We start from the raw sequence: 26733 nt of genomic DNA on the forward strand, positions 1-26733 counted from the left end.
TCTGCTTAAAGAGGACAGAACAGAAGTCTCTCCTCAAGGGCTGCCTTTATTTGTAGCAACACAGCATATCTGAGAACTATTCAAACAATCTGCCTTGGCTATAGTATGACAGGCTTGAATGACTGGTACTAGTGAATACTCCAGTGATTACATCATTACAACGTCAGGATTGCAGAGAGACACGTCCCTCTGCTTACTTTAAACAGTGAGTAATGCGCATGTGATCTCTTGAGTCAATTTGCTCGAAGACCTCAGAGAGTTTGGCGACGGCTGCTGCCAAAGCCTGGGGGGCAAATTTGTCACTGTGTGTGCTTTGGCCTTTAAAAAAAGGAAAAAACAAGCCAAACACCTGATAACCAAACACACACTCACAAGAGCAGAGTGTCCAAGTTCTCCTCCTCACGTCAGGCGCAGAAATATTCTGCAATTTGTGTCCTGGGATTGGTTTATTAGCAGAAAATAAGAAAAACCCTTCATGAGCTGAATACTGAGAAGGCAGGCTGTCAAAACAGATACAATCACCGGTCACTGTGAGTGCACTGGCACCCTCTGCAAAAGGGAAAACATTGTGAATAAGAGCTGTGAGTCAAATACACTGTAAGCAAGACGTCCTCCTGGTGTCCTCGACTTTTCATAAAGATCAGGCCCTTGGGCGCATGCAGCGGCTCCGGATGTGTCGGCTGACTTAACAGGGATGAGATTGGACTCGATCAATAACCTGTTAGGGAAGCTAAGGAGCAAAGCAAGCTAAATTGGCTGGGCTGAGATCCTGACATCCATGAATTCTAATGAGGACACCCAGGGAACCTCATCTCCACAGACCGTAGTGGGAGGGAGAAGTACACACAGTGCATCAATAACAAATGCATCTTCAAATTCATTTTGTTTTTCATCTATGCAGCAATTTGATGACTTCAGGATTTCCTGTTTGTCTGTGTCTGAACAGTTTTAAACAACCTTGCTTATGTCCAGTCAAACTAATGACTGGAGTTCAGTTTAGCCGGTAATAACATATCTAGCTTGACCCGATCAAACATAAATCAAATATATAGAAGCAGGATTTTCACTTTGGTCTTCAAAAACACAAAGGACAATATAAAAAGGAATGAGGAAGTTTCAGTGGTCAGGCACAAAATACTCTCACTCTCTTCACCATTCTCATGCAAAGGTTTGGCACAAACACTGGCAGAGCTGCAGCTCTAAGAGCAGATGGGGCCACAGCAGCAGCTGGCTGAGTAGGTGGTTACTGTGAGGTTGAGTTAGGAGGGCAGCGGGCTTTATATCTGTTTGATATGAGATGTTGTCACGGGCACGAGCAAAAGGGGGCGAAATCGATTCCTTGAGGTGGAGTACCACGACTAAACAGCTGAGTGGGCTGCGCTGGCAGAATGAGTATTGACGAAGGCCCGTCAGCTCGGGCACGGGGCCAAGTCTGAGGTACCACAGCCAACGAGGAGACTGAACTCTGGGATTGAGTCTTCTCAACTGATTTATTACCCAAAGTATAAACAAAATCCCAACTGGAGGAACGGAGGTATGCACAATTCCACACTACACAGACAGGCAATCTGTCTTAGTCTTATCATTCCCCTCCAAAATAAACTCCTGAGATCTATGGGAAAATGAATCCAAGAAAGTCAAAACAGCACTACCTCTACATCCTCCTTCAATGTCAAAGAAAAGAGATATGGTAAAGGAATACGAGCAAAATTACTAAGATGATATTCTGGCAGCATTAGAAAGTGCAGAGAGGGAAGCGTGCTGTCTTTCTCTATGATTGTGTTCGGCCTCAAAAAGGCAACCAGAAGTGGAAACCAATTCAGATGTGCCTTCATTTTTCATTATCATGCATGCTTACACACACATATGCAGTCAGCTCACACACACTGGTTACTTGCAGACATGATTGGATATACTGACTATGGCGTAAGTCTGAAATAGTAAGTGTTAGCCTGATGAACAGCAGGCACAATCATTTCAGACAGTCACAACAGAGAATCAATACTTTTATCATGATTAATGGCAACATAATCATTTTCAGCCCTGAGATTATTATTGCTCTTTCTTATCTTCTTTGTCCTGTTCATACCTCTCCAATCCTCTGTGTCTTCTCCTGCCATTCTTTCTCCTTCTCACTCTTTCCTCTCCCTCCTATTGTCTGCACTCCTCCCTCTTTGACCCCATTTTCTTTCCTCTAAACCTGTTCATCATTTATTTTTTTCCCTCCCCGTTTAAATCCAATACATCCTTCAAAAGAGAATCCTTCTCAGGGAAATTTCCAAGACAGCGGCGTGCCAGCTGCCTCCTCTCCCTGTTCCCGTTATTGACTCTGCAGCAACACCACAGGGATGTTTCATACAGACCCAGCCAGAAACAAAGTCCCCAAATAGGCTCTCCACAGAGGACAGCGAGTGTGCATCTGGAGGAAACTCTGTTCAATCAACTATCAGATAATCTATCCCTGATATCCCTCTATCCACATGTGCACCTGTGTATTGATTCATAACAGTCAATTTCCTTCACTCTATCTCTATTTCCCTTTTTGAACCAAGTCACCGTCTGCTGCTCATGGCAACACAAAAGGGACAATTTCTTCAGTTAATCGGCCTGTGGCCAATCTGTCCCTCAAACACACCAGGGTCAGGTGCTGGTGCATTTCTGCTAAAAGCACAGCCTCTTCAGAGACACTTGATGTGTGACAGCAGCTCACTCCATCCCAGCTACTTCCCGCTGTTCGTCTCAGGCTGGGGGCACAAACATTCCTTATCAGGAAGTCAGTATCAGTGCAGCAAAGCAATGAGAATGTTAATGGCTGAGAGGGAAAAACCCAGTTAACAGTTGCCAAAATAACTGCTGCTGTGCCGGTCACTGATTTACATTCTCAAAATCAAGTTTAACATGGGTTAATCCAACTGCCAGAGCACTTATTCTAACTTAACTTCATACATACACAAAAAGGGATAATCACTGGGTTTAACTGAAAAAAATATCACCCTGCTTTTTTCATCTGGTGCATAGACTGAAACATCTTTTTACTTTCTCTTAATTTTCTCTTAACTATCTTCCAGTAGCAGAGGCAACATTACAAAAATCTTGTTTACGTCCAGCTGTGTTGTTCATTGTCCTTTTGCAGCAAGAAACATCACTTTTAGGTGCATGGCAAGATTACAATGAAAAAAATGGGTGAAACACAAAAAAGCTGAACTGAATTCACACAGTGCAACATTGGAGGTTATCATCCCTCATGACAGAGGGAGTGCCAGACTCTGGTCTCTGTTACGTATACGCACTGTTTAGAAGCTGACCTTACCTTATCTCAAAAAGGATAAACAGCTGCGGGGATGGCTTACTGTTGGAGGGAGACCAATTAGGAGTCAAGCTGAGGAAAGCTGAGGCAAGAGTCTCTAAGGAAGAGGATGTATGTGCATGCACATCTCTAAACTCCACCATCCATTTTCACCAGCAGCAACCTGGAGACGCTGCCGCTGCTGACATCGCAGCACGGCCACTCAGCGAGTAGAAAGAGGCAATCTTGGTGAATCAGCACACACTCATCTCCACTGCTTTTAAACGTGCCTGCCAAGTCATGGTGCCTGCCAGTGAGAGGCATGGCTCATATGAAAATGCTTTCTTTGTTGCAGGCCTTTTCATTACCGCAATGCGGCTCTATGGACAGCATAACAAGGCAGAATGAAGAAGGATGCACATGTCACTAAACATCTGGGGGAGATTTGGGGAGCTCTGCTGCGATTCGCTGATGGTTCCAAGACGGTAAGAATGATGCAGGAATCCTTAAATGAGCAATCATATTGAGCAAACCTTCAGTCTTCCTCTCCCATCAGTCATTTCTTTCCCCCTCACTGAACCGACTTGCACTACAGAAGAAGGAGGGAAGAAATGCAGGACAGGAGGAGGCAGAAGTGTAAACGTTGTTAGACAGAGGGTGTGGACTAGGAGAGCGTGAGGGGTTGTGAGCTGCAGAAGGTGGGGGCTGCTCTGGGGAGGGATGAAAAAGAGTGGAAGAGGCGTGTTTTGGTATTCAGAGCAGCTGCTGCCGTCTGGGGGTTTCAGCATGCCCATCCGCTCGCACCGTCGTCCCTCACCGCTGAGGGGGCTGGCAGGGAGGAGGGTGGAGAAGTGTGACAGGTTTGGGGAATGAGCCGGGAGACCAGCCAGTGGGAGGGGATGATGGGTGGATGTCACATCAGGTGTACAGTGGTGATACGCATATACTTAAACACGCTCACACTTACACAGAAAATAGGATGCAGCAGAGAGAGCACACAGGAGAGGTGTGCCAGGAAAGCTCCATTTGCTCTTGCAATACTGAATGGCCTCCATGTTTAGAGCTGCAGGAGGAGCATGAGGTGAGAGAAGGAACAGGATTGAAGATTATTTTGCAACCCAGGACTGACTTACACAAAAAAGCTGCAGTGGTCTGACTGTGAAGTTTTGCTTGTGGACCTTTTGGGTTTTTTGTGCACTTGAAGCATAAAGAGAAAAGACTGTGCTCTGATACCTAGGTTGTCTGGTTACAGTAAAATCACCTTCTTCTCGAGGTATACTCAAAAGAGAGAGCCAAACCTGGGCTTCACTCTAGATGCAAATATGACAAAGGCAGTGAGAGGAACAGAAGTTACATTTACCGTGGGGAGAAGGAGCCACAGAGCAAGAGAGATCCTGACAGCTCCTCTCAGCTGGTTTAGAGAAGCTTAGTCATAGAAGCCCTGACTGCAACGTGGGGAGGACCACATTAACACAGGCAGTGTGCTTATTGCTCCTGCGCTGCTGATGCAACGTATGAAGTGGTAACCTCAATATGACACCACTGGTGCGACAAAAAGAGACTGCGACTGCTTATTTTGGAGAGAAATAGGTAGCAAATTACCACATGATGTTAAGGCTGGTTGGTTATGAATTTAATGCTTTTCTTTGTCATACATTATCATAAACTGAATATCTTTGTGTTTTGGGCTTTTGAAGATATCATCCTGGACAGTAGGAAATTAATAACATGTATTTTCTTTAACAATACTCTGACATTTTATAAATAAAGCAAAACAAAAAAAATATATGCAGATTTTTATACAATTAAAATCATTGTTAGTTGCTGCCCTGAACACAAGACATGTTTATTTTGAATACAGGTTGCGACTCTCACTTGCCTCAACTGCTAAATCCAGTCACATGTGTAAACCATAACTGGATGCAACAAGTCCAGTCACACTCTCAGGTGGTTGTCAGAAGGGGTTATGGGAAAATGCTGTGTAATGTAGAGTACCAAACTCCACAGAGTGTGAATGTAGGTACATCTAGACAGTATATTAAAACACTTCATCATGAGGTAAATCCTGGGAAGTACTAAACACCACAGCTCGGTGATGTATAACAGTGTAAGAGGATCAGAGAAAGGGAGGTGAGTCTTTTGAGTTTGTCTCTGTAGAAGAAAGTCTAACAGGTGGAATAAAAACCCACTGCAATTATCTCACACTCAATTATACAAGCTTTTTGTTACCAGGGCATCTTTTTTCTTCAGGATCCTTCTCTGGCCTCTTTAGTAAAAAAAAGTCTTGCACACTTGAAAAAGAGCAAATTAGATCCAAAACAAGAACTAAAAACTGACACATAATTTGTGCATATCAGAATAAAAGCCCCAAGTGAGATATCTTAAGTACTTTAGTTATCCATAGCTCTCTCCTAAATGAAAATGGTAAATAAAAAATACTGAGAGCAGCTCATTTTTAGCACCTCTCCTTGGGTATTAAGTGGGATGTTATTGTATGAAATTACACATTTTTGCAGTTCACTTTTCTCTATATGCTGTATTGCTGCTAAGTGCTGTGCGCCTACTATACATTTAAAATAAAATGCTCCTCTGTAGATAGGAAACTCCCGGGGATTCTCAAGATTCTTTCTACTATACTTATACACAGTATCACAGTATCATCGCTGCCTTACTTTAATAAATATTGGCATTATTAAGCATTTGTATTAATAATGGTGTATTATGTTCCAAGCTGATAACACAGTGGAGCATTAAAGTGCATTTACCATGAGAATGTTTGATTCACTTTTTTTTTAGTAATTAAGTCTCTCAGTCTCCAGAGAAGAACACTTACCACCACAGTACACCAGCTGACCTGTGATAAGAATTCACCTAGACCTTGCCTACAGAAATGTATTCATATATACATCATTCTGATGTGATCTCTAGGGTAGTACTGTAAAATGTAAACGTTGGTCATCTCAGTATTATTACCATTATCTATCTTTCAGACTTTTAGAAAACCTTTTGAAAACCTATTTCCCAGTTTCCATTACAGGCCTGGTTTGTGAATCAAGGGCGCTCTGGGGCCTAAGAGCTAAATGGTCCATCCATTAAGCTCCATGAGGCAAAAACAAGCAGATCTAAGTCTGTTTACAGCATTAATCAATGAGCTACCCACTCACAAGTCTCTAAGCTGCAATAGGTATGTGCAATCACTACACCTCTACTCTCAATCGTTCCCTCAAGGTTACCGTCTATTGCCTTGCTCCTCTCACAAGATGGGAACTGCATACTGAGTGCATCAGCTGGTCTGGTGCCAGATGACCACTCCAGATAAACTTCTGTTTTCTGTCCTAACTGCGCAGGCGGAGGCATCAAGAAGTCTCAGCTGTTGTGAAGACGCAAAATCAGGTTTGATTTAGAAGCTACACTCATGCAGCTGCTAAAAGTCCAGAAGAGAGACAATAAGGTGTTATCGGCTGAGCGGAGAAGACAAAGTTAAGACAAACTAGGTAGTGAGGAAATAAGGGAAACTGGGGGACACTAATGATGATGATGTTGTGCAAATACAAGGCACACAAGCAACACTGTGCTGTGACAGGTCTACAAAAGTACTTTTTTGGAAACAGCCACAGAAATCTTTAACAATCACCTAAAATTAACCCCAAACTCCACTGCTCAGTCCTAGCATTTATCTCCTCTGCCAACTTTGCAATCTCAAGAGGATACAAGCTTACATCCACAGCAACATCTGATCCTGCCCATCAGCCACCTCATCTTGGCACGGAACGCCCATCAATGATGGATGAAGCATGAATTAATCATGAGAGAGGGGACAAAGATATAAACACACAGTGAGGCCCCAAGAGGAGCCAATGGTAAGCAGCCTGCACACGTCAAAGTGCAGCTCGAGCATCACTTACCATTCAACTGACATTACATAACACAAGGTCAAGAGAAAATGTTGGAAAGCTAGAGACAGTGTGAGTGTTGTGGAATCTAAAACAATGCACCTTTGCCAAACTTGATTCCAATGTCCAAACACAAGCAAATGCATTTAAAGACTTTGTTTTATTCCTGTGAAAGGTTTGGTTTGGTCTCATGTCATGCATAAAACTGGATCATGATATTTTAATCACCTATCTTAACCCTAATCAACAGGCAGACCTAATGTATGGCAGAGAGACCACCATGAAGCAAGGATGCCCGCCAGTCAAGGTGTCAAAGCTTGTCGCCAGGCTAGCACAGCACCCTGGGGATTTAAGGATATGGGCCTAATTGATTCAATTAGACTTGGACTCAGCTCAGTGCTGCAAGCAGACTGACACTGTCTAAGCTGGCAAGGATACCATTAACAAATCCCTGCTAAGTGTTTGCAAAAGTGCCACACTCAGCAGTGACTCTATCAAATTCATCCATCCACACACACATGACTGCTAGAGTTTGCCTGTCACCATGGTTTGGCACATTTATCAGATTCATTAGGCATGTCTGTGAGCCATAAAGAAGGACAAACTAATTGCTCGTACGACAGGTAATAACAGACACATAAATCCAATCAATAAGATTTTATGTGAGCCGACAGACAGGGAATGACAATGACTTTAATGCAGTGTCTGTGTGTGCATCTGCATGTACGTGTGATAACTATACGAGTGTGCTGCTGTACAGTACACAAGCTCAGAGTCGGACGGGCAATACTTGTGCATGATGCAAAGGAGATTACTGGATGGGTTCAGACAAAGGTTGTAGTGCTTACACATCTGGCTACTATGAACAAGCATGGCCATCACTTATGTTGTATGGCAGGACTGTGCAGAGGCAAAAGCAGTAGCTAGTAGAAAATTGTATGTTAACACATGAATGAAAAGGAGGCATGCAGATAAGACAATTCAGATGTGATTAAACCAGCTGAAAGAAGAAAACTGACCCATAGACGTGTTTCCACACACGCCATTGTCCTAAAGACGAATAGGGGCTCAGCTGTGAGGCTGTACCCCGAACTTCCTCTAATTTATTCATGACACTGGTCACACCTGTTCTGTAAGCCTCTCAATCTTCAGGCTACTCTGCTGTAACAAACCATTTTAAAGCATTTGACACACACCACAGGTTTGGTTGTGTATGTGGAGTGGGGAGTTTGAGGGGGGGTCATTGTTATTCAACATGAGGATGGGTACACACCTGGTTTCACAGTCTTCAGGCGGATGGGCTCCCGAAAGTGGCGGATGACAGCCAGCGTGTCTCGGTTAGTGAGTCCGCTCACCGGAGTGCCGTTCACCTCCAGCAGCACGTCCCCGCTGCTGGGAAACCTCCCGGCGTGACAAACCATCGCCTCCGAAACTATGTGTCCGAGGTACGGGAACTCTCCCAGCTCAGCGCCGCCTCGCACCTCAACTACCGTGACCAACTCCCCGGAACCCCCCCACGACACGGTGCACTCCTGCACTTTAGTGGACCAGTGCTTCTTCTTTTTCAGTGTCTTGGACATTGTTGGAAGCTCTTGTAAACCCGAAAGCAAGTCCAAGAACGATTGTCCTTCAGCGCAAAGACCCGCTTCTGATCCTAAGACGCAATGACGCACGGAAAAATCATTGCAGATTACAGAAGTTGGGGCTGCTTTCTTGTGTTGTATTCCATTCCAGAGAAAACAAGTCTCTTTTTTTTAGATCGAACTCCCTCCGCTGACAATTTATCCTTCCATTGAATTACTCCAGCATCACCTGTCTGCGACCGGGATGCGAGATCAGCTGCGTCAGTGTCGCATTGAAGCGGAAAGTGATGGTTGTGATGCTGGGGCGTCTCGATCCCACACCCCAGTTCACAGCTATGTGTACTAAAAAAAAAAAAAAAAAAAACAATAGCAGCTTCCTCGCGCCGTTAAATCTTGGTATTATACAGCAGCAGGGATCCCGTGAGCCCTGTTGTCTGTGCGCACCAGAGACTGTCACTTCCAAAAGCGTGGAGTGAAATATATTCCACCAAACACTTCAAAAAAAGACAAGTGTATAACACTGCCCGGAAAGGGGCTTAAACAAATACTGGAAAACTTCGAAAACTGATTTCCAAGGAGATTAATCAGCTGTTGGGTGACTCTCCGCTCCGTGACAGTTGTTCATCCAAGCCCACTGAAGAGGTAACTTTACTCTGCGCACCTGTCCTCCGCTCCAGCCCTCCTCCGCGGTGACATCAGCAAGGCAGCCCTTGGAAACGGAAAAACATACCTGGCCCTCCTGTGAACCGAGCGGTTATCCGATCCTTTCAGAACAATGAAACCCTGCTTCTTGTTCTTAGTTGCCTGCTCTGCGCTCTCTCCTGCTTCTCCGGAAGCACTGTGGGGATTTTTCCCACTAAAAACTACGCAGCAGCATGCAACAGACGTGATCCGATTAGGCTTCACTCCATAACTTTTTTTTTTTCAAAAGCTTTTTCCGTGTTGCCTTCCTGAGTGTAGGGGGTTTTGTCCAATCAGAGGTTGGAGGACGGTCCTAAAGCCTCTCAGTTGAACCAATAGTAAATGGCTAGAGGCGGGTCTCCTGTGATTGGGAAGCGCTAGATTTTGTTTCCATGGTGTGTTTAAGGAGGCGGAGTTCCCGCACTGGGACACATTTTCACGTGGGAAATGTCTATTGTCAGTTCAGGACAGTCGACCTTTGGTCTGATGTTTCCTGCCTGTTGCTGTGTGCTCCTCATGTAACAGGCTCGAACTTCCAGGTGATAACTGAGCTTTACCACCTAGGTTTAAACTCCACGAAAAACGTGGGAGAACTTCAGCCTGTCCTGTTCTCAGAACTGTGCCGTGCTGGAGGCGATTTCTTACGCAAGTCTGCCCTCTTGTGGTTGTAATGGTGAGAGGCTGGTGCCTCATTTTACGCACCTCTCAGTAAGATGCACATAAACTGTGCTTTAAAGAGAATTATCAGCATCCACAACCAGCATCTACACTTTCACACACGTTTTACCCCTTCATTTTCATTGGCCTTTACCAATCTTCACTTGTTTTTTAAAGTGTTTTTACTTCTTGCTCCTGTGTTGCATTTTTTCTAATGAGTGTTCTGTTCATTGTTTGATGAGCCACAGCCAAATTTCCCATCTAGGTCATTAGAACAAACTAACCATGGCGCTTTTATGCGTATAATAGTCACAGTTTAATCAGTTAGCTGTTAAGGTTGCAGTAGGTGTGAGCACAACACCTGTTAATGTTATCATTTCTGTTGATTTATTAATGATTAACAGTCAGTCAACTTTCCAGCTCACCATGTCGGTCAGCGCCCTCACAGGCAGACAGACAAAGCTGAGAGCAGTTGATAACAGCTTTGTTACTGTCATTTTTCAACATCTCAGCTGCTGTTCATTTTTATTTAATTATAAGGTTGGAAATCTGTGCTCACTCGATTATGAGGGCATCAGGAGTCAGGTAGGAGAAACTTAAAATAATTTGTAGCAATTTCACTTCATGCCATGCTTGATTTTCAATTTGAAGTTCCTTCATAGTTAATTAGTTTTTCTCACCACAGGGACAAACTTTTGAATTTCTGCTATTTCTCTCATATGTGAGAAATGTCAGCTGCTCCTCATGGATGTCAACATAAAATGTAGCAATGCTACCTCGCTCCTCGAGTGCTGTAAGTTTTAGACATTTCACTTTCACTGCATTGCAAACAGCTAAAGGTTGAATTTTGAATTGTGCTCCAAGTCCTGATTCCTCTCCTGCCTTTGTGTAGATGTTCTCCCCTTCACTTTTCTTACTGAACTTAAGACAAGTACACAATGACAAATTGCTCTGAAATGCACTGAATCTGTGCCATCTTTCGTTTGTTGTTTAGATGAGGAGTCATCAGGTCCTCTTGCTCTGATTATCATTCCTTCTCTGTTAGCTCTCAGCACAGTTTTAGTGGTGACTCTGATCTTCTGCAGTCTCCACAAGAACAAACAAAGAGGACAGAGCCCCTTGCCTCATTTTGCAAATGGTATGAACTGCAGTAACTCTTTATAACACTAGAAAACACTAAAAGAAAAAGAAAACCAAAGAAAATTCTATAGTTATGGTACATCAGTGCCTGATAGCTGTGCCAAGTTCTTATTTATCTAATCCACCAGTATCTACCATTGTGTTTTTTAACAGGCCAGCAGAGTGTGTCCCTGACTGCAGCCTGTGTAAGCACTCCAAAGGTCCAGCAGGCTTTGTATTCCTGGGAAATCCCCGAAGAGTGTGTTCTTGAGGGACTAGAGTTTTGGCAGACAGGCCGCTATGGCCCCATTTGTAAAGGTCTGCTGAAGAAGAAAGATGGTGCCTCCTCTGCTGTGGTGGTTAAATGTCTTCGAGGTACAGCGTGAATCTGTCACTGGTGTTTTCACAAGTAGTGGAGCAACATGGGCATTAACATATATTGTAATTATAATTTAAAAAAAACAGCTAATAACATTATTCACTCTATTATAAGACCTGTAACACTTTGTTATTAATGCGACTTCATATAGATGGCCCCAACCACCCCGAAGCTAAGGAGTTTGTGGAGTGGCTCCTGTTCCATGCCACAGTGTGTAAACATGACAACGTGGTGCAGATGTTGTACTGTCAGACCAAGCGTCTGCCCATGTATCTGGTCTTGGACACCTACAGCCCAGGGAACCTCCTTCACTTCCTCTGGACACTCAGAAATGTAAGAGTGGCACACAGCATCGGTCCAAACATGGACTTAAATTTAATGAAACATGCAATCTCCTGTTCATAATTTTAGCTCAATGACAAATACATTTTTCTTCCCTCTTGAAGAACTCCATCAGTGCAGATCCATTACAGAACTTTTCTGAGAGGTCAGTGTTTCTGGTGGCGAAGCAGGTTGCAGCTGGCTTGGTGAGTCACTTTTTATAGACCAATTATTTCCAACAAACAGCTAGACTAAAATGAGCTGAATTTAGATCCCATGTTCTACTGAAAATTCAATTCTGTACTGCTGCAGGTCATGATGCACTTGCCATTTTTCCCCATGGTACCAGGAAAAATGTGTTATTTATCTTGAATTTTGAATGAGTATTTCAACCAAAGAGTGATATGTTCAGCTATAATCGATTCCTCCCTCAGGATTACCTGATGTCAGAACACAGGCTGGTGCACGGTGATGTTGCTGCCAGGAACATCTTAATTGGCCCAGGCCTCTCAGCCCGGGTGTCTGGACTGGGTGTAGCATTTGGAGGACGCAAAATGGATCCAGCAATTAGGCAGAGGGCAACAGAGGTGCCTCTCAAATGGCAGGCTCCAGAGAAGATCATGATGCAGCTCAGTATCGACAGGAGTGACGTGTAAGGCCACAGTTATGGCTGAGAAAACGAAACATAGAATGTGCTGTTTGGCATTAGTGAGTCAGAAAATGTTCTCTTTCTTAGGTGGTCATTTGGAATCCTACTGTATGAACTGATTACATTAGGTAAAGCCCCATGTTCTGTTACCTGTAAACAAATTATTTTATCCATCACTCTATCTGCCCTTTCAGATTAAAGTTACATTAATTGATGCAAGAATACTTTTGATCTCAGGCTCTCCTCCATACCCTGAGTTAGAGCCCCAGTCTGTCCTTCCAAAGCTCCAGGGGTCTTATCGAATGAAGAGACCAGAGAATTGTGGAGGACCTTTGTAAGTAAACTAGTTTAAAGAAAAGTTAGTAAAAAGATCTGTCAACCAGCACCAGATATTTCCCCACTGTGTTTTTCCCAAAATGTTGAAACATTCCTTTAAGACAGATGTGTTTTAAATTCCTTATGTATTTCTTTTAGGTATGATCTGATGAAGTACTGTTGGATGTGGAGTTTCAAAGACAGACCTGCATTCTCAGCCGTCATAAAGCTGTTGGAGTCCTCAATCCACCTAGCAGCTATTAAACCTCTTCATGTTCCTGAGGTCATAGACATATTTGAGTACAACAGAAAGGCAGGTCTGCTCTCATAAACTCATGTACAAACAAATGTGGCAACATCCATTAAAAGGAAATTATCAACGTATAAAGTTTGAGTTCTGTTGGATAACTTCCATTAAATTTGAATGAATTAATACCACTGAAAACAAGTTGTTTTATTTTTCTCTTTACCATCAAAAACGTACAGACTTAAAAGCACAGCTCTTATTATCTTTATCTTTTTTCTTTTTTTAATCATTGGGCAAAGTACAGTGTTTGTATCGATAATGCTCTGAGCATGCATACATTACTGTGACTTTACAGTTTGAAAACCAAAACACCCACACAGGAAAGCTGAATTCACTACTGAATGTACTAGAGTAGATTTGTGACCAGTCTGTGTATGTACTTTACACTGTAGATTTTCTTCACAACATCAATTATCATAAACCATGTCAAGGACTACTGCATGTTTAAATCAATATCTGAATCAGAGGCCACAACCTTTTGAATGAATATTTTTAAAACAGTCTCGATTTATGAAATTCTGCTCTACCTGCTCAGTTTTCCATCAGAAAACTCTCTGTGGGAGACTTATTTGGATAACTCATTAATTGTTAACAGTATGAGTTATGGCTTATAGAAGGTACAAATCATTGAACTCAAATTGTGAGTGATGTCATACCCTTTATTCTGACACCTCTGATTAAAAATTTAAAATGGGGTGTCAGTAGTTTTTGTGGGTGAGAACAGACGTATTTATCTGTTACTCTGTGCTATTATTTTCATCAGGCTTCTGAACAAATCAGTATAAAACTATATAATCTCCCGATTTGTCACACACAATGCAGAGAGGCATAGATACCCATTGTGAGACACCATGAGTGATGCCAAAAAGTTGTCCTTGCTAAAAAGGACTGATCTACAAAATATGATGTCCTTCAGACTGAATACTGGCCAAGTTAAAGAGTAACAACACATTTCTTCCTTCCTTCCCTGATGTCTGTGGATTTAAAATTTGCAGTGCTGCACTGCACTCCTGATCACAGTGAACAACAACTGTAGTGCAGTGTTACAACATCTTTAAGGTGAGGGCAGAACCTGCAGCGAAGCGAAATTGTTACCCACTAGATGGCAGGAAAAGCAGGATTTACAACCAGTGTGTTGTCACTCCTTAAGTGTAAATTCACACTGAATCACATGAGGCAGAAAACTGCTGCTGCAGTGCTATTCATGGATTGGAACGTCTACTCATGTTGCATGTCTGACTCCAGTTCAATCAATAAAGTCACTGCAGGCGTTTTGACAAGTGAAAAACACCTGCAGAACCTGTCATCACAGATTTGGCTGCAATCTGAGAAGTATTATAACAGGTAAAAGTGATCCAGTGTGGATTTAATATTTAAGTTGCAATGCCTCTTAAAACAGAGGCAAACACATGCAATGACCCAATAAATCACACAAAGAAGAAATACTGAAACCTAACACATCATTGCTTGGACAGAGTCTCAACTTGGTAAAAAGCTAAAAGTCTTGAAAACTAAACGAAAGAAAAACAAGTTCCCAATTTACATGAGCCAGGGTTGGGGTCAATTCACTCTCAGTTCAAACTTCTTTAAACACACATTTAAACAGCAAATTAAATAATGACAGAACCATAATGTTCAAAAATGTCTTCTGGCTGGATTTGAGATCCCTACATAATGGAAAACGTAAAATCTTGATGATACATCCTAACCTGAATACCCTGAAAGTAAATTAACCCCAACCCTGATACAAACAGATGTCGTCATAGAACTCGTCATAGTGCTTCATGAATGCTCATTACTGTTAGATAGATAGATAAACCAGAAAGCACATGGAATTTTGAATCTTGAAAACACTGCTGAGAAATCAAGTTGTTGGTTCATGGATTAAAGGCCTTACTTACATACTGTAGCACTCAAAAAGTTACTCATTAAACTATACTCAACACCATGCACATCATAATATGGGTTATGATGTCCTGTGTGATTACAAAATATAACATTTTCAAAATAAAATTAGAGGCAAATATACATTAGAAATGTATGCAACTATTTCATCTGAAATAAGTTCTTTAACTAGTATCCTGTGAGAGGATGATGTGCCCTGCTGCCACGTGCTCACAACAATGATGAAAGATTGGATTAATACTGAAGTAGGAAGATTACACAGGAGATAAACCTGATGAAAATTCAGTTTTGGAACAAGCCACCCAACCCTGGCTTCAGAGAAAATGCAACAAAGACATAAGACAGCATGAAGGTTAATCCTTATCACTAACAGTAAAATGTCCTTCCCATCCCTCATTATAACTCCCTTTAGTTCAGGTTCTGTCTTGGAGGTGTCACATTAAAATAAAGTTGAAATAGAGCAAAGGTTCGCCTGTTCATCTTGAATCCTCCATGGCAGTAGGGAGCAGCAGCAGTCTGGAAGCCTCAGTTCACCCAGATGGGACAGAGGTAAACCTATTAGGAGTTTTGGACAAAGCCAGCTCTCCTTTTACACTTTACTGCTCCAAAGGGATGTTGGAAACAAAATGTAGGAGCCAGACCACAGCAGATAGTACACACAAGCAGGGGGGAAGGAAGAGCAGAACACCATGACAACTCCTGAAAATCAACACCAAAAAACAAACAAACAAACAAAAGAGGTTGAATAAGAAGCTAGATGGGAATGCACTGAAAAATTACATTTGAAAACTCAACAGCAGCATGTAATTGCCAGAAAAAAACACTCCTTCCTTATGATAATCCAAAAATCTGCAGTTTGTGCCTCTACAAAAACACAATGCTTCTGAGTACACTGTTCAAATTGCATTTCCTGTTGCTCTAAGCAGTATAAAGTAAAATCCATTCACCTCTATTGTATTTGGGTGGCAGCAGAAAGTTCAGAGACAGATATGTCAACACTTATGCTCAGAAAAACATCTATGGCATGATACCACTACCACATGCAGATGCTAAATATTGTACTTGAATCAGTTCTGGCAGTCATTGCTCTCAGCAGCTTTACTTTTGTCCAAGAAAGCCATGACAAACATTATATTTTTTAAAAATGGCCTTACCTCCTGCATAAACTACTTTCTTCCAGGCCTGGGACTCCAAAACTCTGTCATGGGGGTAGAAGTTCTGACTGATCATGAAGAGGATCATGGCCACTGCGATGACACGTAGCATGGCCATGTTTCCCCCTGAGAGCAGAGAGGCACTGGCCAGGATGGCTGAGGAGTAGATGCAGGGCAGGCCGCGGTACATGAATGGGATCCCTACGGACCAAACAAAAATTACTCTCCAGTAAGTCCCTTAAATAATGAAGTGCATGTGAGACTGACAGAGAAAACAATGAGAAAATGTTTGACACAGTAAATCTCTCGTGCACATAACCATATACCCGCTTGAGAAGAAACAGAGGCGGACGAACACAGAAAGGACATAACACATGCACAAGACGTTGTCGAGCAGGTCAGATGTCCTCAGGAGCAGCGACGTGGCAATCCCGAAGGTTGTGAAGTCCGCAAAATCATCTAGCTTTGCACCTGAGCATGAAAAAGAAAAATGTGAATACGTGAAACTCTTTAAAGCTTACAGTGAGGCATGAACTCTGTATGTGTTGGGACTTGCTGACAGACAAAAAAATATTGTATTCTGAAATGCTACTCATGAACACCTGTCCTGTTATTACACTACTTAAAGTCCAACAGTGCCTTAGTCATGAGTTTACATTTTATAAAGGCCAGAGAAGATACGTTATCATCTCTTACTGACATGTGACAGTGGCATGGAGCTCCAAATCTCCAAGTGGAAATTTCAGTGTCAGCCCAACAGGCAGCCATTCTATAAACAACATTCTCCACTGCCTTGTCTCTTTATCCCTCAGGAGCATGGAGCATGTTTTCAGCAGATGAGGATGAGGTGATTCAGGCCACGGCTCAAATGAACGAGGTGGAATTCCACAGCCCAGGGTCAACAATTTTAGCAATTTCAGATATGCAGAGAACCCAAAGCAACGGGATAAAATAGACAATTGGAGCGTGATCCCGTGGAATTAGGCTGCTTAATCAGAAAGTGATTGTTCATGTGACAAAATACGTGGGGGGCACAACAACATCCACCTGCAAAGTCATGCAGAAAAACCCTGTCGGGACACAAAGCCCCCTGAAATGTGCAGCCAACGACGTATTGTGATGCACCTGGGAGCTATTTTGGGATTCTGAGAAAATGTGAACTTGGAACACTGGTAGCAATAGTAGCAATTAAAACAGCTATTTGTGCCACCTGATTTACTAAATATGGTGCTGTGATCTTTTGAAAACACACCATCAGTGGTACACTTGTGCTGTGTGCTGTGGACCACAAAGAAAACCCCAACACTAACCCTGTCACTCGCAGAGTCTTTAGAACTATAGAAACAACTAAAAAGAAACTGACTTGATGAAGCTCAAATTACATTATGTAAAATATGTATGATTCTTCTCTTGGAGACTAAGTAATACTATCCAGAGTATTCCAATGGCAGAGTTTTCTTTTACTGGTTCCCTTTGTTTAAAACTTTGTGTGGCCAAATTAGAAAGTCCAGACAAAGGACTGTGCAACAAACCCTGCCAACACCGCAGTTGGGAGTTTATCTTTGGTAAGAGCTGTTGACCACAACACTCCACTTACCCAGTGCAGAGCAGGCATTGAGTCGCCTGGCAACTGCTCCATCTGCCAAATCCAGCAGGTAGCCAATCAGAACCAGCCAACATGCAGCATGATGGTGCCTGAACAAAACAAGTGAGTGTTAGGTTTAGCTATTTGATGACAGCAACCCATTTCAATGGGTAAAATATCTGCAAGAGGTTCTTGCCAGTGGAAAGGGGCTGAAATTAGTGCTGGATAGATTTCAACAATGTTACAAAGTTAGTTGTTCTCCCATAGAGAACCATTATGTTTAGGTCAGGTTTCCTGATATTGAACTTGCCTGTGCCTCTTTATACTAAGCTTAGTAGAGTTCATCTGGTAAAAGGAAAAACTTGTCATCATTATAAGCAGTGCTTACTGTATGGTGGCCCTGAGAGGCAAAACATAACAAACAACACAAACAAATGAGTAAAATACAGCAACATTTGACAAAACAGTTTTCTCAAATGGAATTGTGTTTTCATTCATCATTTAGTCATTGTTTTCTGATTTGTTATTGTGATTCATCTAATTATATTGAGTTTTGCCTCTTGGGCCCATTATAAGTTTGGTTTAAATATGCTAGCCACAACCTTAATTTTCATTCAAATTATTATTTTATTGTATTTAGTTATTTACTTTTACAGAACTCCACATGATTATAGCCTATATATTTTTGTCCATCCTGCAGCTGAACTTGATTTATGTTTCAGATATCACATAATCTAATGATGGAGTGTTAACTCACCCATTAAGACTGCTGAGAATGGAGGCCATTCCCATGACCATGTTGGCAACTGACAGAGCATTTGCTGCATTTTTTCGTGCAAACTCCTTGATCTGGAGTCCTGTGGCCTGATCACTCAGAAAGAGCTTGTTGGTACACTGGAAGAAACCTGAGACCACACAACAACAGCAGTTAATAGTTGTCTGTGTTAGGTCAAGAACCTCTGCTGTGGTTTAAGAGAAAAGCTAAATCCCTACTATGATTTGGTGACCATACCAGCTGACCTGTTGATGAATGAGTCTGACTGGGAATAGTCTACTACTTATATCCCAGTTTGAAACAAACTTCAGTTCAGCTGAGAGGGAAAGAAATTGTAAAAATTCTGAAAGTAATTGTAATCTTACAGATTTACCAGTCACACAGTAACTTGCATAGCCTACCATCTAGTGGGAATCCAGTGCAGGATATTGTAGCACATGTTTGCATATGTGTTTCTTTTTTTAAAAACTGCATTTAAATCAAAATATTACTAAGAAATTAAATCCCCCGTCTTATGTAAAAGAAATATCACTTACCAAGACGCATGTTTATTGGACGGAGACCAACCTTACGATACATTCATCCATTTTCAGATCACTAAAACGCATTTGTTACTGTACATTCATTCAATAAAGGGTATGTAGCCTCCAGCATGCAACATTAAAGAGTGCCTCATCACCTACTCATTACATCATCATCAGTTATATCTATGCTATAAACATGTTATACATATTTTAACCATTAGAGAAAAGAATGGCCACAATGACATGCATTAAACTTCAATATCTAGATAATATTTGGAAAGGAAAAACAATGTAAAAGAATACAATATCTGAACATGATGCATGTGAAGTGTTAGCACTCAAACGTGATATTATCAGGGGTCAAATACACACAAATATTGGTGTGGGGAACAAGCTATGAACACTTACAGGGACTACCACATACACCATTGGCTACAGTGAGTGTGAGCTGGACCTACTGCATTGACACATACCAGACGTGAGATCAATTAGCCTGTTAACTCTGATCAAACATGGTGACCTGAGACAAGGACATGGCAGTAGCACTCACATAGCTAATTGTTCGAATCTATTAGGCCATATGTTTGCCTTTAAGTGCAATTAGTAACAGTTGTAATTATAACTTGATATGTTTAGATGTACTGATGACAAAATTTGCTGTATGAACGATAGTACAAACTACATTCACTATCTTAGTCAGCAAGATGGAATGACTGCTGACACTGCCTCCCTCTAGCCAAAAACTGCCTCTGCCCCCACAAAGCTGTGATGTTTTTTAATGAAGACAAAGAAATCTTTGTTTTCTGTCTGCCTCCTCTCTTGTGAGCTTATTTTCTCTCAAGTCATAGTACTGTCCAAGACAGTATGCACAGATAATGACCTGCAAAGTTTAAAATATTTTTAAATGTTGCAGTAGCAACCCTTCAAGTGTTTTTCACCCTGAACTTCCTGTGATTCCAAAGCCAGGCGAGTTCAAGAGACTCTTCATCTGAAAGAAAACAGCGTATGAGACACAGCAGAAAGCCAACAATAACTTACACTTTTACTTGACAGCATGCTTTTTACTTCTTATTTGGGGTTTAACACAAGTCCAAACCTGGCATTTTAAATATTGTTTGAAAAGTGGTCATGGGTAAAAAACAGCACATCGGTAAATGCAGACAACATCTCTGCATTTTTCTGAAAATCATGTAATTGCAAAGTTTGCTACCATGAATAATCAGGTTCATTAACTTTTGCCACAGTATATACGATTAGAGAGCCAGCCAGTGCAGCTCCATGTGCATTAAAGTCTGTGGGGTTACAGAGCTTGCCGTCAAGTTTTACTCAAACCACTTAATACACTGTCTTGGTCACTAATAAAAAGAGGATAAAGCCAGAGCCAAACACACTGTCAATTTCAAGCAGGTCTCTGTCTCTGGATTGCTGCCTAATGAGTGCAAAGCATGATGGGAAAGCCCTTGTTATGTAATACCCTGCTATGTTACCTGGTAACGACTACAAAGACTAAACCAAAAGCAAGGAAACCAATTCAAAACAGGAATAATCTTACATGAATTTACTGCGCAATTAATACTATTTACTGTGCATTGAAGTGTTGACTGTGTTTTGTGATAATGAGATACAGCAAAAAATAAACAACACTGAAGTTGCAATTAATTGTAAATAATGTACACCAGTCATAGGAGATTTAATCTTATACACTCTAATGGTTGTGGTTTCTGAACATCTAATGTATTTTCAAAGCATATATTAACATGAGTTAATATGTTATTCTACCATGAAAGATCGCCCTCAAACTGTACAAACAATGTACAGTTTACATTAATGTATGTCAAGAATTACAATGACCTGTCAATAAACTAATCTCAGATAACCAAATCTTAAAAGCGCATTATAGGCACTTCTTGTCTTAGATTAATTTGAATTAATTTATTCCATTTTGTCCAGTTCAAGCATCTTTAAAACTCCCTCAGCCCATTAGTGGCTGTTTTCCTTCCCCAGTTTAATCCAGGAAGACCTCATCTTTAATCTCTGGCACCTGTGCCCATGTAGGTATACAGTAATCCAGATTAAAGATGAAACTGAGAAACATGTACCTACCAGAGGAGGGAGTCAGGAGGATCATGATCGTCTCTGGCTCACAGTACAACAGCTGAAAGATAAATATATATGCATATACATTACATACACACAGTAGATGTAAGTTTAAAAACTTTAAAATAATAATTAATACTAAACTTCCTAATAAGATTTTTGGCAGCCATATGTCTGCACATTTAGCCATAACGAGCAGCAGTAGATAGTTTTAGTCTCAGATGCACTTCTTTAAAACATATATTTGACGTCGAGGGTTTAGTAGCTGCACTATCACATTATGGCTTAATCAGAAATGTCTCGGTGTACGCCTTCTGCGCAACAATTCGTTTTTCTTTATTTATCGAACTCATGCCGGTGAAATCTCGAATACATAAGAACCTATAGGCCGCAGAATTCATGCTTCCCAAATCATTTAACTCTACTTCTGCTTACGAAACCGCCCGCTGGTTTACGCTTTACAGCTGCTCAGCGGGGGCCTTTAATACGCAGCGCGCTATCCTCAGCACCAGCCCTCTACGCTTTACCAGGCGGCCCACATCCCTCTGTACAAAAACATCACGAGAATAGCAAACAGCTGATCTCAAGTAACAGATGCATGTATGAGGCTGAGTAACATCCCATGATCTTTGTGAAGAGATTGGAGCAAGTGGCGCAAGTGCGTCACAGCTAAATGCAAATCAAGCCTGTATTCTGATTTTAAATATCTATTCGCTATTAATACCATACGTGCACAAGATGCAGCTCATCTTACCTGAGAGGATCTCCACAGATTACAGAGTCTACACAAATCAAATGATGGAGACGTCTAAACGCGCACGTACACGCCAAACCTTACTGTCTTTCTCTCGTTTCTTTTCTTTCTCGCGCAGACTGATTTCTGTTTCGCCTGTGTGTTTTCACTGACCCGACTATTTAAAGTTGCCTTCAGAAACACAGTTATGACCGTTTACCTGTCAACTTCACAGCCGCTTTTTGAGCGCGTCCTTTTAAAGACCAGGGGTAAATCCGCTGGAATATTCCACCGGAAATGACGCCCCCCCCTCTTGCTTCTAGTTTTTTCCATAATAATGTTTGGCAATTGTTCGGTGAGTACTGGAAGTAATATTCGGACAAAAAAGTGCAAGAATGCGTGTGGACCGAAGATAGCCTATTACACCAGGAGGTGTAGCGTATTTTTCTGCATTTATTCGCACACAAACAGAAGCTGAGATGAGATCACACAAATCAAAGAATACAGCAAATCTCTGTTTCGCAAAGTAGTTATCAGATAGGCTACTCCTGCTGTTATTAGCATTATAATTATTATTGTTGAATGTTGAGACTGTAAGTGCAATAAGGCAATAAAGTCATGGTTGAGCATCACTATCATATGTCCCTGTGAAATAAATACATGATGTTATAGTCGACTGTACAATATTCTCAACATTGCTTTTGTATGTGTGTGAGATTTAATGTCAGCAACATTACTGCATCCCTATGCAGCACTTCTGCACCATTAATAACCTGTCTTCAGCTGGGATGGAAGATGGGTGGGTGAGTGGAGTTTGTTCTTGTCATGCAATTAGTGCCCTTTGGCTTCATGTGTATTAGAATGCACTAACTAGTGCACATGTCCACAAATATATGAAAACAGTTTCAGTATTACTATAACTGTTTATTTGTGTTTTCAAGAGTTAGGTTAGAATTCATATGAGGAAAAAATGAGTACCAAACAATTTACAGTGTGTTTCTGTACCAATAAAAACCTGTCCTCAGCTGGGATGGAAGATAAATGATAAAACACACGTGAGTGGAATCTGTTCTTTGGCTTCATATAAGGGGCTAGGAACAAACAAACTAATGCACACATCTATGGTGTTCTCATGGTAATCATCACAAGTTACAAGTCAGACAGTTAAGTCTCAGGCAAGATCCAAGTCACTGTAAGTAAGTAAAGTCAGATGTTGTTGTGCTTACTGACATCAACATAATTAACTATTTTACTCTTCATTACCAAGCTTCGGTTGTTTTAGCTTGGCATTTCTTAATTTAATTAGGATGTAGCTTCACTGGGATTTGAAACTTGTTTGAAGCAACCCTTTACATTATAGTTAACTGAATAACCCTCAACCGAATAACTAATTATCCAGTATTAGTAATTCTTTGTGATAAATGATAATACCATTCTTATGGATCAGATGCTTACTTTTTTATATATGCTTATTATCATGATCATTATTTTTATTATTAAATTGTTCATATATTGTATAAGGTATTACCACAATTACCACCATTACCCACTGACTTGTTGCAGCATGTTGCAATCTTCATTTGCTGAGGTAATGAATGACTAAATGTTACTGAATGAGCTTGCATGTGGGACTGCAATTATAGTTACACATTCACCAGAATATAACTGAAGATATATATATATATTATATATATATATATATATATATATATATATATGAAATGAGTGACTAGAGTGGACCTGTTGATTTGCACTTGAATAGAAAAAAAAAATATTTTACTATTCTGTGTTAAAGTTACATGATTCATTAAATCTTAAACCTCCTGTTATACTGTTATATGACTAAAACTCAGCTTCTCACCAGTGTCAACTTCACAGAACACTGTCAAGATAAGATCATTTCTGTATTACACACAGTTCTTCTGTCATAACAGTGATATTATCTGTCAAACATCCATACAGTAAACACATATAATGAAATAGTCTGCAGACTGTAGATGAGTAAATCCTATAAAAGTTATAGAACTGAATGTGGTCAAAGGTCAAGATCACTGTCATCTTACAATACATGTTTCTGGCCATAACTCAGGACAATTCAACTCTGTGGAATCTGGATCTGTAAATTTACTCACATGCAAAATTGCCCATACACAATAAACCCATACACATCCTGTTTCTGGGGAAGTGGTCCTCTTATCCAGAGGGATGTGATGATCTGCCATTTATATACAGTATATTTTTTCTTTTTATGACAACATGCATTTAATGAATGAGGAAAAAATGTTAAAAACACATGAGCAATTCTACAGGATTTTAACATATTATCTTAGCAGGTACTACACATCCTCTACTGACCGTAACTCCCCTAAATAACTGTTGACCACTCATTATTCATCCTGTGCAGAAAGTCAATGGGCAGGTGAAGCGGACCTTGTAGTCTTGACAGCGTTTTCCACCAGTATTCACACAGGCAAAACCTTGAGTAGCATCATATCTGTAAAATATATAATAAAGAATGGCATGTCAACAATTTTACACATGAAGTTCAGTTTACTTGTCAGGAGGAGAGCTGCCTGTGAACAGTTGTATAATGTCATCTGTGGCTAGGGAAGGAGCTCTCTAAAGCCTGAAAAAATCACACTTTATAGAAGTGTAGCATGAAATCACTGGAGTAGCCATTTGAAGTAATAGTTCAACATTTTGGGGAACACAAGCCACTATTCATACAGTTGAATGTAATTCATTTCTAAAGAGATTTGTATGTGATGTCATTGCTTTTGACACAGTATGAGCATCAATCTCACTTTTCTATGTGAAGCAAGCTTTTGTTTATCAGCATTTGGCTGTGTCATTGTCAATCCCACAACTCACACTTGAAAGACATCACCCGTCCTGTGTGCAGGGACACCAGATAGTGTCATGGCTTCAATGGCCACAGGCTGGGTGCAGACCTCAGTGGGATATAGCATCTGCAGCTGGAGGAGGGTCTCATAGTCTCCTTTATCTGTGGGATCGTCCTCGTCGAACCAGCGTGTCCTGCAGCCTGCCAAACAGTGAAAAACATTCAGAGGCAGAGACTATGATCGTCGCACACCGCTCATCTGCTTCAGACTTATTTCAGATGGGTTTTATAGGTTGTTATATTTGCTGGTCATCATCTCATACATCTACAAAGCTACTGTGCTGTTTTTGTGTAGCTCTGATTTTGAAATATAGCTTTATAGGACAAAATCATTAAGCATGTCAAAGTCAAATGAATCCTACCATGAAAACTTACCCTGACAGAAGTCTGAAGGACACGTCAGTATCACTTGATAATCCTCACATTGTTTACTCTTCTGTTTTTCATTGATGCATGCAAACCCAAAAGCAACATCATAGCTGGAATAATTTAAAAAAAAAAAAAGCTAAATGAAGCATCTGTTATGAAAAGGAATTTGACTTGAATTAAATGTCTGTGTTTGATATCAAAACAACATGCTTACGAGAGGTATGTGTCTCCGGTGTAATGGGCGGATATTCCTCTTGTTGTCATGGCCTCGATGCCGATTGGGTTTTTACAGACTTGACCGGGGAAGGTTTTCATCAGCTGAAGTATGGACTCAACATCCCCCTCCTCTGATGGGTCATCGCTGTTCAGCCACTGTGTTCGACACTGCTCGGACACTGAGCGGAAGTTTCAAATGGATACAAGTTTGCCAACACTCAAGCTCTGCGAGAACAGTTTCCATTTAATCTAACTTACATGTCCTTGTGAATATTTTGGAAATAGTTAAGAAAAATTATTTACTGGGCAATCATGAAGCTAATTCTTTTCAAATTAGAGAGTTCAGACTGAAGGAAGACAAGACCAAGCAACATACCTTGACAGAACTCTTTGGGACATGTAAACCTGACTTTATAATCTTCACAACTCTTGCCCCTCTGATCAGCATTTACACAGGCAAACCCATAGGTGGCATCGTAACTACAAGAGACGGAAAAGAAGGTTGAGTGCAGTTTATCCCAATCACTCTTTGGCTAATACAGTTCATTTCAGTTTTGCTGTTGAAAATGATGTTTTTTAATCCTACTTTAAAAAAGTATCAGAGGTGTTAGAGGCAGGTTCCCCAGAGATGGTCTGGACCTCGATGGCTATTGGCTGGGGGCAGATTTCTCTGGGGTATATGTTGAGGAGGTCACTGAGGACCTCATAGTCTCCGTTTCCTGTCGGGTCATCATGACTGAACCAGCGCGTCCTGCACTCTATAAACAATAAAGGATGTTATTGGACTAAGTAATAATTACTAATAAAAGAGAAAGAGCTCAACCCTTCATGTTTTTTCCCTGAAATAAATCAAAGTTACATCATTCTTAGTTGTTGTGAGACATACCTGAGCAGAACTGTTCAGTGCAGGTGAACATGACCTTGTAATCTTCACACTGTCCCCATGTCTGTTCTGAGTTCAGGCATAAAAGGCCCTCTGATGCACTGTAACTGCAAAACACAATCACCAAATCCAAATGTTACTGGCTTAAGTTACTGCCACAAAGTAAGGTGTCAAGTTACAGCCTTTAAAGTTCAGTCTTTGATTAATGTAAACAAGACTTTGGTATTTCTGCTCAATGATGAAATTATTTTGTCCTTGTTTAGCTGCTTAATCAGCATAGATGATCCTGTACATATTAAAGCCAATTTCAGCTATTAGTTGTCAACAACTACAACAACTCATACTGTGTATTAGGAGGGAACATACAAGCATTACATGAACAGCAAATGTGGGGCATTAT

At 41.1% G+C, this 26733-nt stretch overlaps 4 protein-coding genes across 6 annotated transcripts in view; 1 reads left to right on the forward strand and 3 right to left on the reverse strand.

The window, feature by feature from the left end:
• magi3a (membrane associated guanylate kinase, WW and PDZ domain containing 3a) overlaps window positions 1-9709 on the reverse strand; it is a 102476-nt gene extending 92767 nt beyond the window's left edge. Inside the window, exon 1 of one of the 2 annotated variants that reach the window (XM_018684406.2) lies at window positions 8453-9709. In XM_018684406.2, the coding sequence (XP_018539922.1) occupies window positions 8453-8759 (307 nt within the window). In that variant the 5' untranslated portion in view covers window positions 8760-9709. The remainder of the gene's footprint in view (window positions 1-8452) is intronic. The other variant, XM_018684336.2, reaches the window with a different exon arrangement.
• An 829-nt stretch (window positions 9710-10538) lies between these two features.
• Window positions 10539-13318, forward strand: si:ch73-206d17.1 (tyrosine-protein kinase STYK1). Of its 2 annotated transcripts, none has more exons than XM_018684506.2 (10): window positions 10539-10685; window positions 10786-10893; window positions 11095-11238; window positions 11394-11594; window positions 11750-11931; window positions 12045-12125; window positions 12354-12571; window positions 12656-12696; window positions 12806-12902; window positions 13043-13318. In XM_018684506.2, exons 2-10 carry the CDS (start codon window positions 10845-10847, stop codon window positions 13212-13214), a joined length of 1185 nt encoding a protein of 394 aa, XP_018540022.1. In that variant the 5' UTR covers window positions 10539-10685; window positions 10786-10844; the 3' UTR covers window positions 13215-13318. The 2 variants fall into 2 exon arrangements, with proteins under 2 accessions (XP_018540022.1, XP_018540102.1); XM_018684586.2 differs by having other exon boundaries at window positions 11146-11238.
• Window positions 13319-13322: 4 nt separating this feature from the next.
• Window positions 13323-22177, reverse strand: tmem269 (transmembrane protein 269). The gene is made up of 7 exons (XM_051071386.1): window positions 21985-22177; window positions 21237-21288; window positions 18592-18739; window positions 17847-17944; window positions 16576-16720; window positions 16250-16473; window positions 13323-15794 (listed from the first exon to the last, which is right to left on the reverse strand). The coding sequence occupies exons 2-7, from the start codon at window positions 21259-21261 to the stop codon at window positions 15685-15687; spliced, it is 750 nt and encodes a 249-aa protein (XP_050927343.1). The 5' UTR covers window positions 21262-21288; window positions 21985-22177; the 3' UTR covers window positions 13323-15684.
• A 1510-nt stretch (window positions 22178-23687) lies between these two features.
• On the reverse strand, window positions 23688-26448 carry si:dkey-205h13.2 (uncharacterized). The gene is made up of 7 exons (XM_018672996.2): window positions 26337-26448; window positions 26037-26208; window positions 25827-25930; window positions 25449-25629; window positions 25241-25344; window positions 24835-25006; window positions 23688-24457 (listed from the first exon to the last, which is right to left on the reverse strand). The coding sequence occupies exons 1-7, from the start codon at window positions 26365-26367 to the stop codon at window positions 24355-24357; spliced, it is 867 nt and encodes a 288-aa protein (XP_018528512.1). The 5' UTR covers window positions 26368-26448; the 3' UTR covers window positions 23688-24354.
• Window positions 26449-26733: the final 285 nt, after the last annotated feature.

This window comes from Lates calcarifer, linkage group LG6 (assembly GCF_001640805.2).
Source record: "Lates calcarifer isolate ASB-BC8 linkage group LG6, TLL_Latcal_v3, whole genome shotgun sequence".
Lineage (NCBI taxonomy): Eukaryota > Metazoa > Chordata > Actinopteri > Centropomidae > Lates > Lates calcarifer.

Bases quoted from the DNA above. Each gene is read 5' to 3' on its own strand.
- tmem269 (XM_051071386.1), bottom strand. From the start codon at position 21,261: ATGATCCTCCTGACTCCCTCCTCTG. The intron at 16,721-17,846 runs GTAAGTGGAGTG...TTTCATGCTCAG, and splicing joins CAATGCCTGCTCTGCACTGG to GTGCAAAGCTAGATGATTTT. The intron at 15,795-16,249 runs GTAAGGCCATTT...GTTGATTTTCAG, and splicing joins GAAAGTAGTTTATGCAGGAG to GAGTTGTCATGGTGTTCTGC.
- si:ch73-206d17.1 (XM_018684506.2), top strand. From the start codon at position 10,845: ATGGATGTCAACATAAAATGTAGCAATGCTACCTCGCTCCTCGAGTGC. The intron at 11,595-11,749 runs GTACAGCGTGAA...GACTTCATATAG, and splicing joins GGTGGTTAAATGTCTTCGAG to ATGGCCCCAACCACCCCGAA. The intron at 12,126-12,353 runs GTGAGTCACTTT...TTCCTCCCTCAG, and splicing joins AGCAGGTTGCAGCTGGCTTG to GATTACCTGATGTCAGAACA.
- si:dkey-205h13.2 (XM_018672996.2), bottom strand. From the start codon at position 26,367: ATGTTCACCTGCACTGAACAGTTCTGCTCAG. The intron at 25,931-26,036 runs GTAGGATTAAAA...CGTCTCTTGTAG, and splicing joins ACCTCTGATACTTTTTTAAA to TTACGATGCCACCTATGGGT. The intron at 24,458-24,834 runs GTGAGTTGTGGG...TATATTTTACAG, and splicing joins ACGGGTGATGTCTTTCAAGT to ATATGATGCTACTCAAGGTT.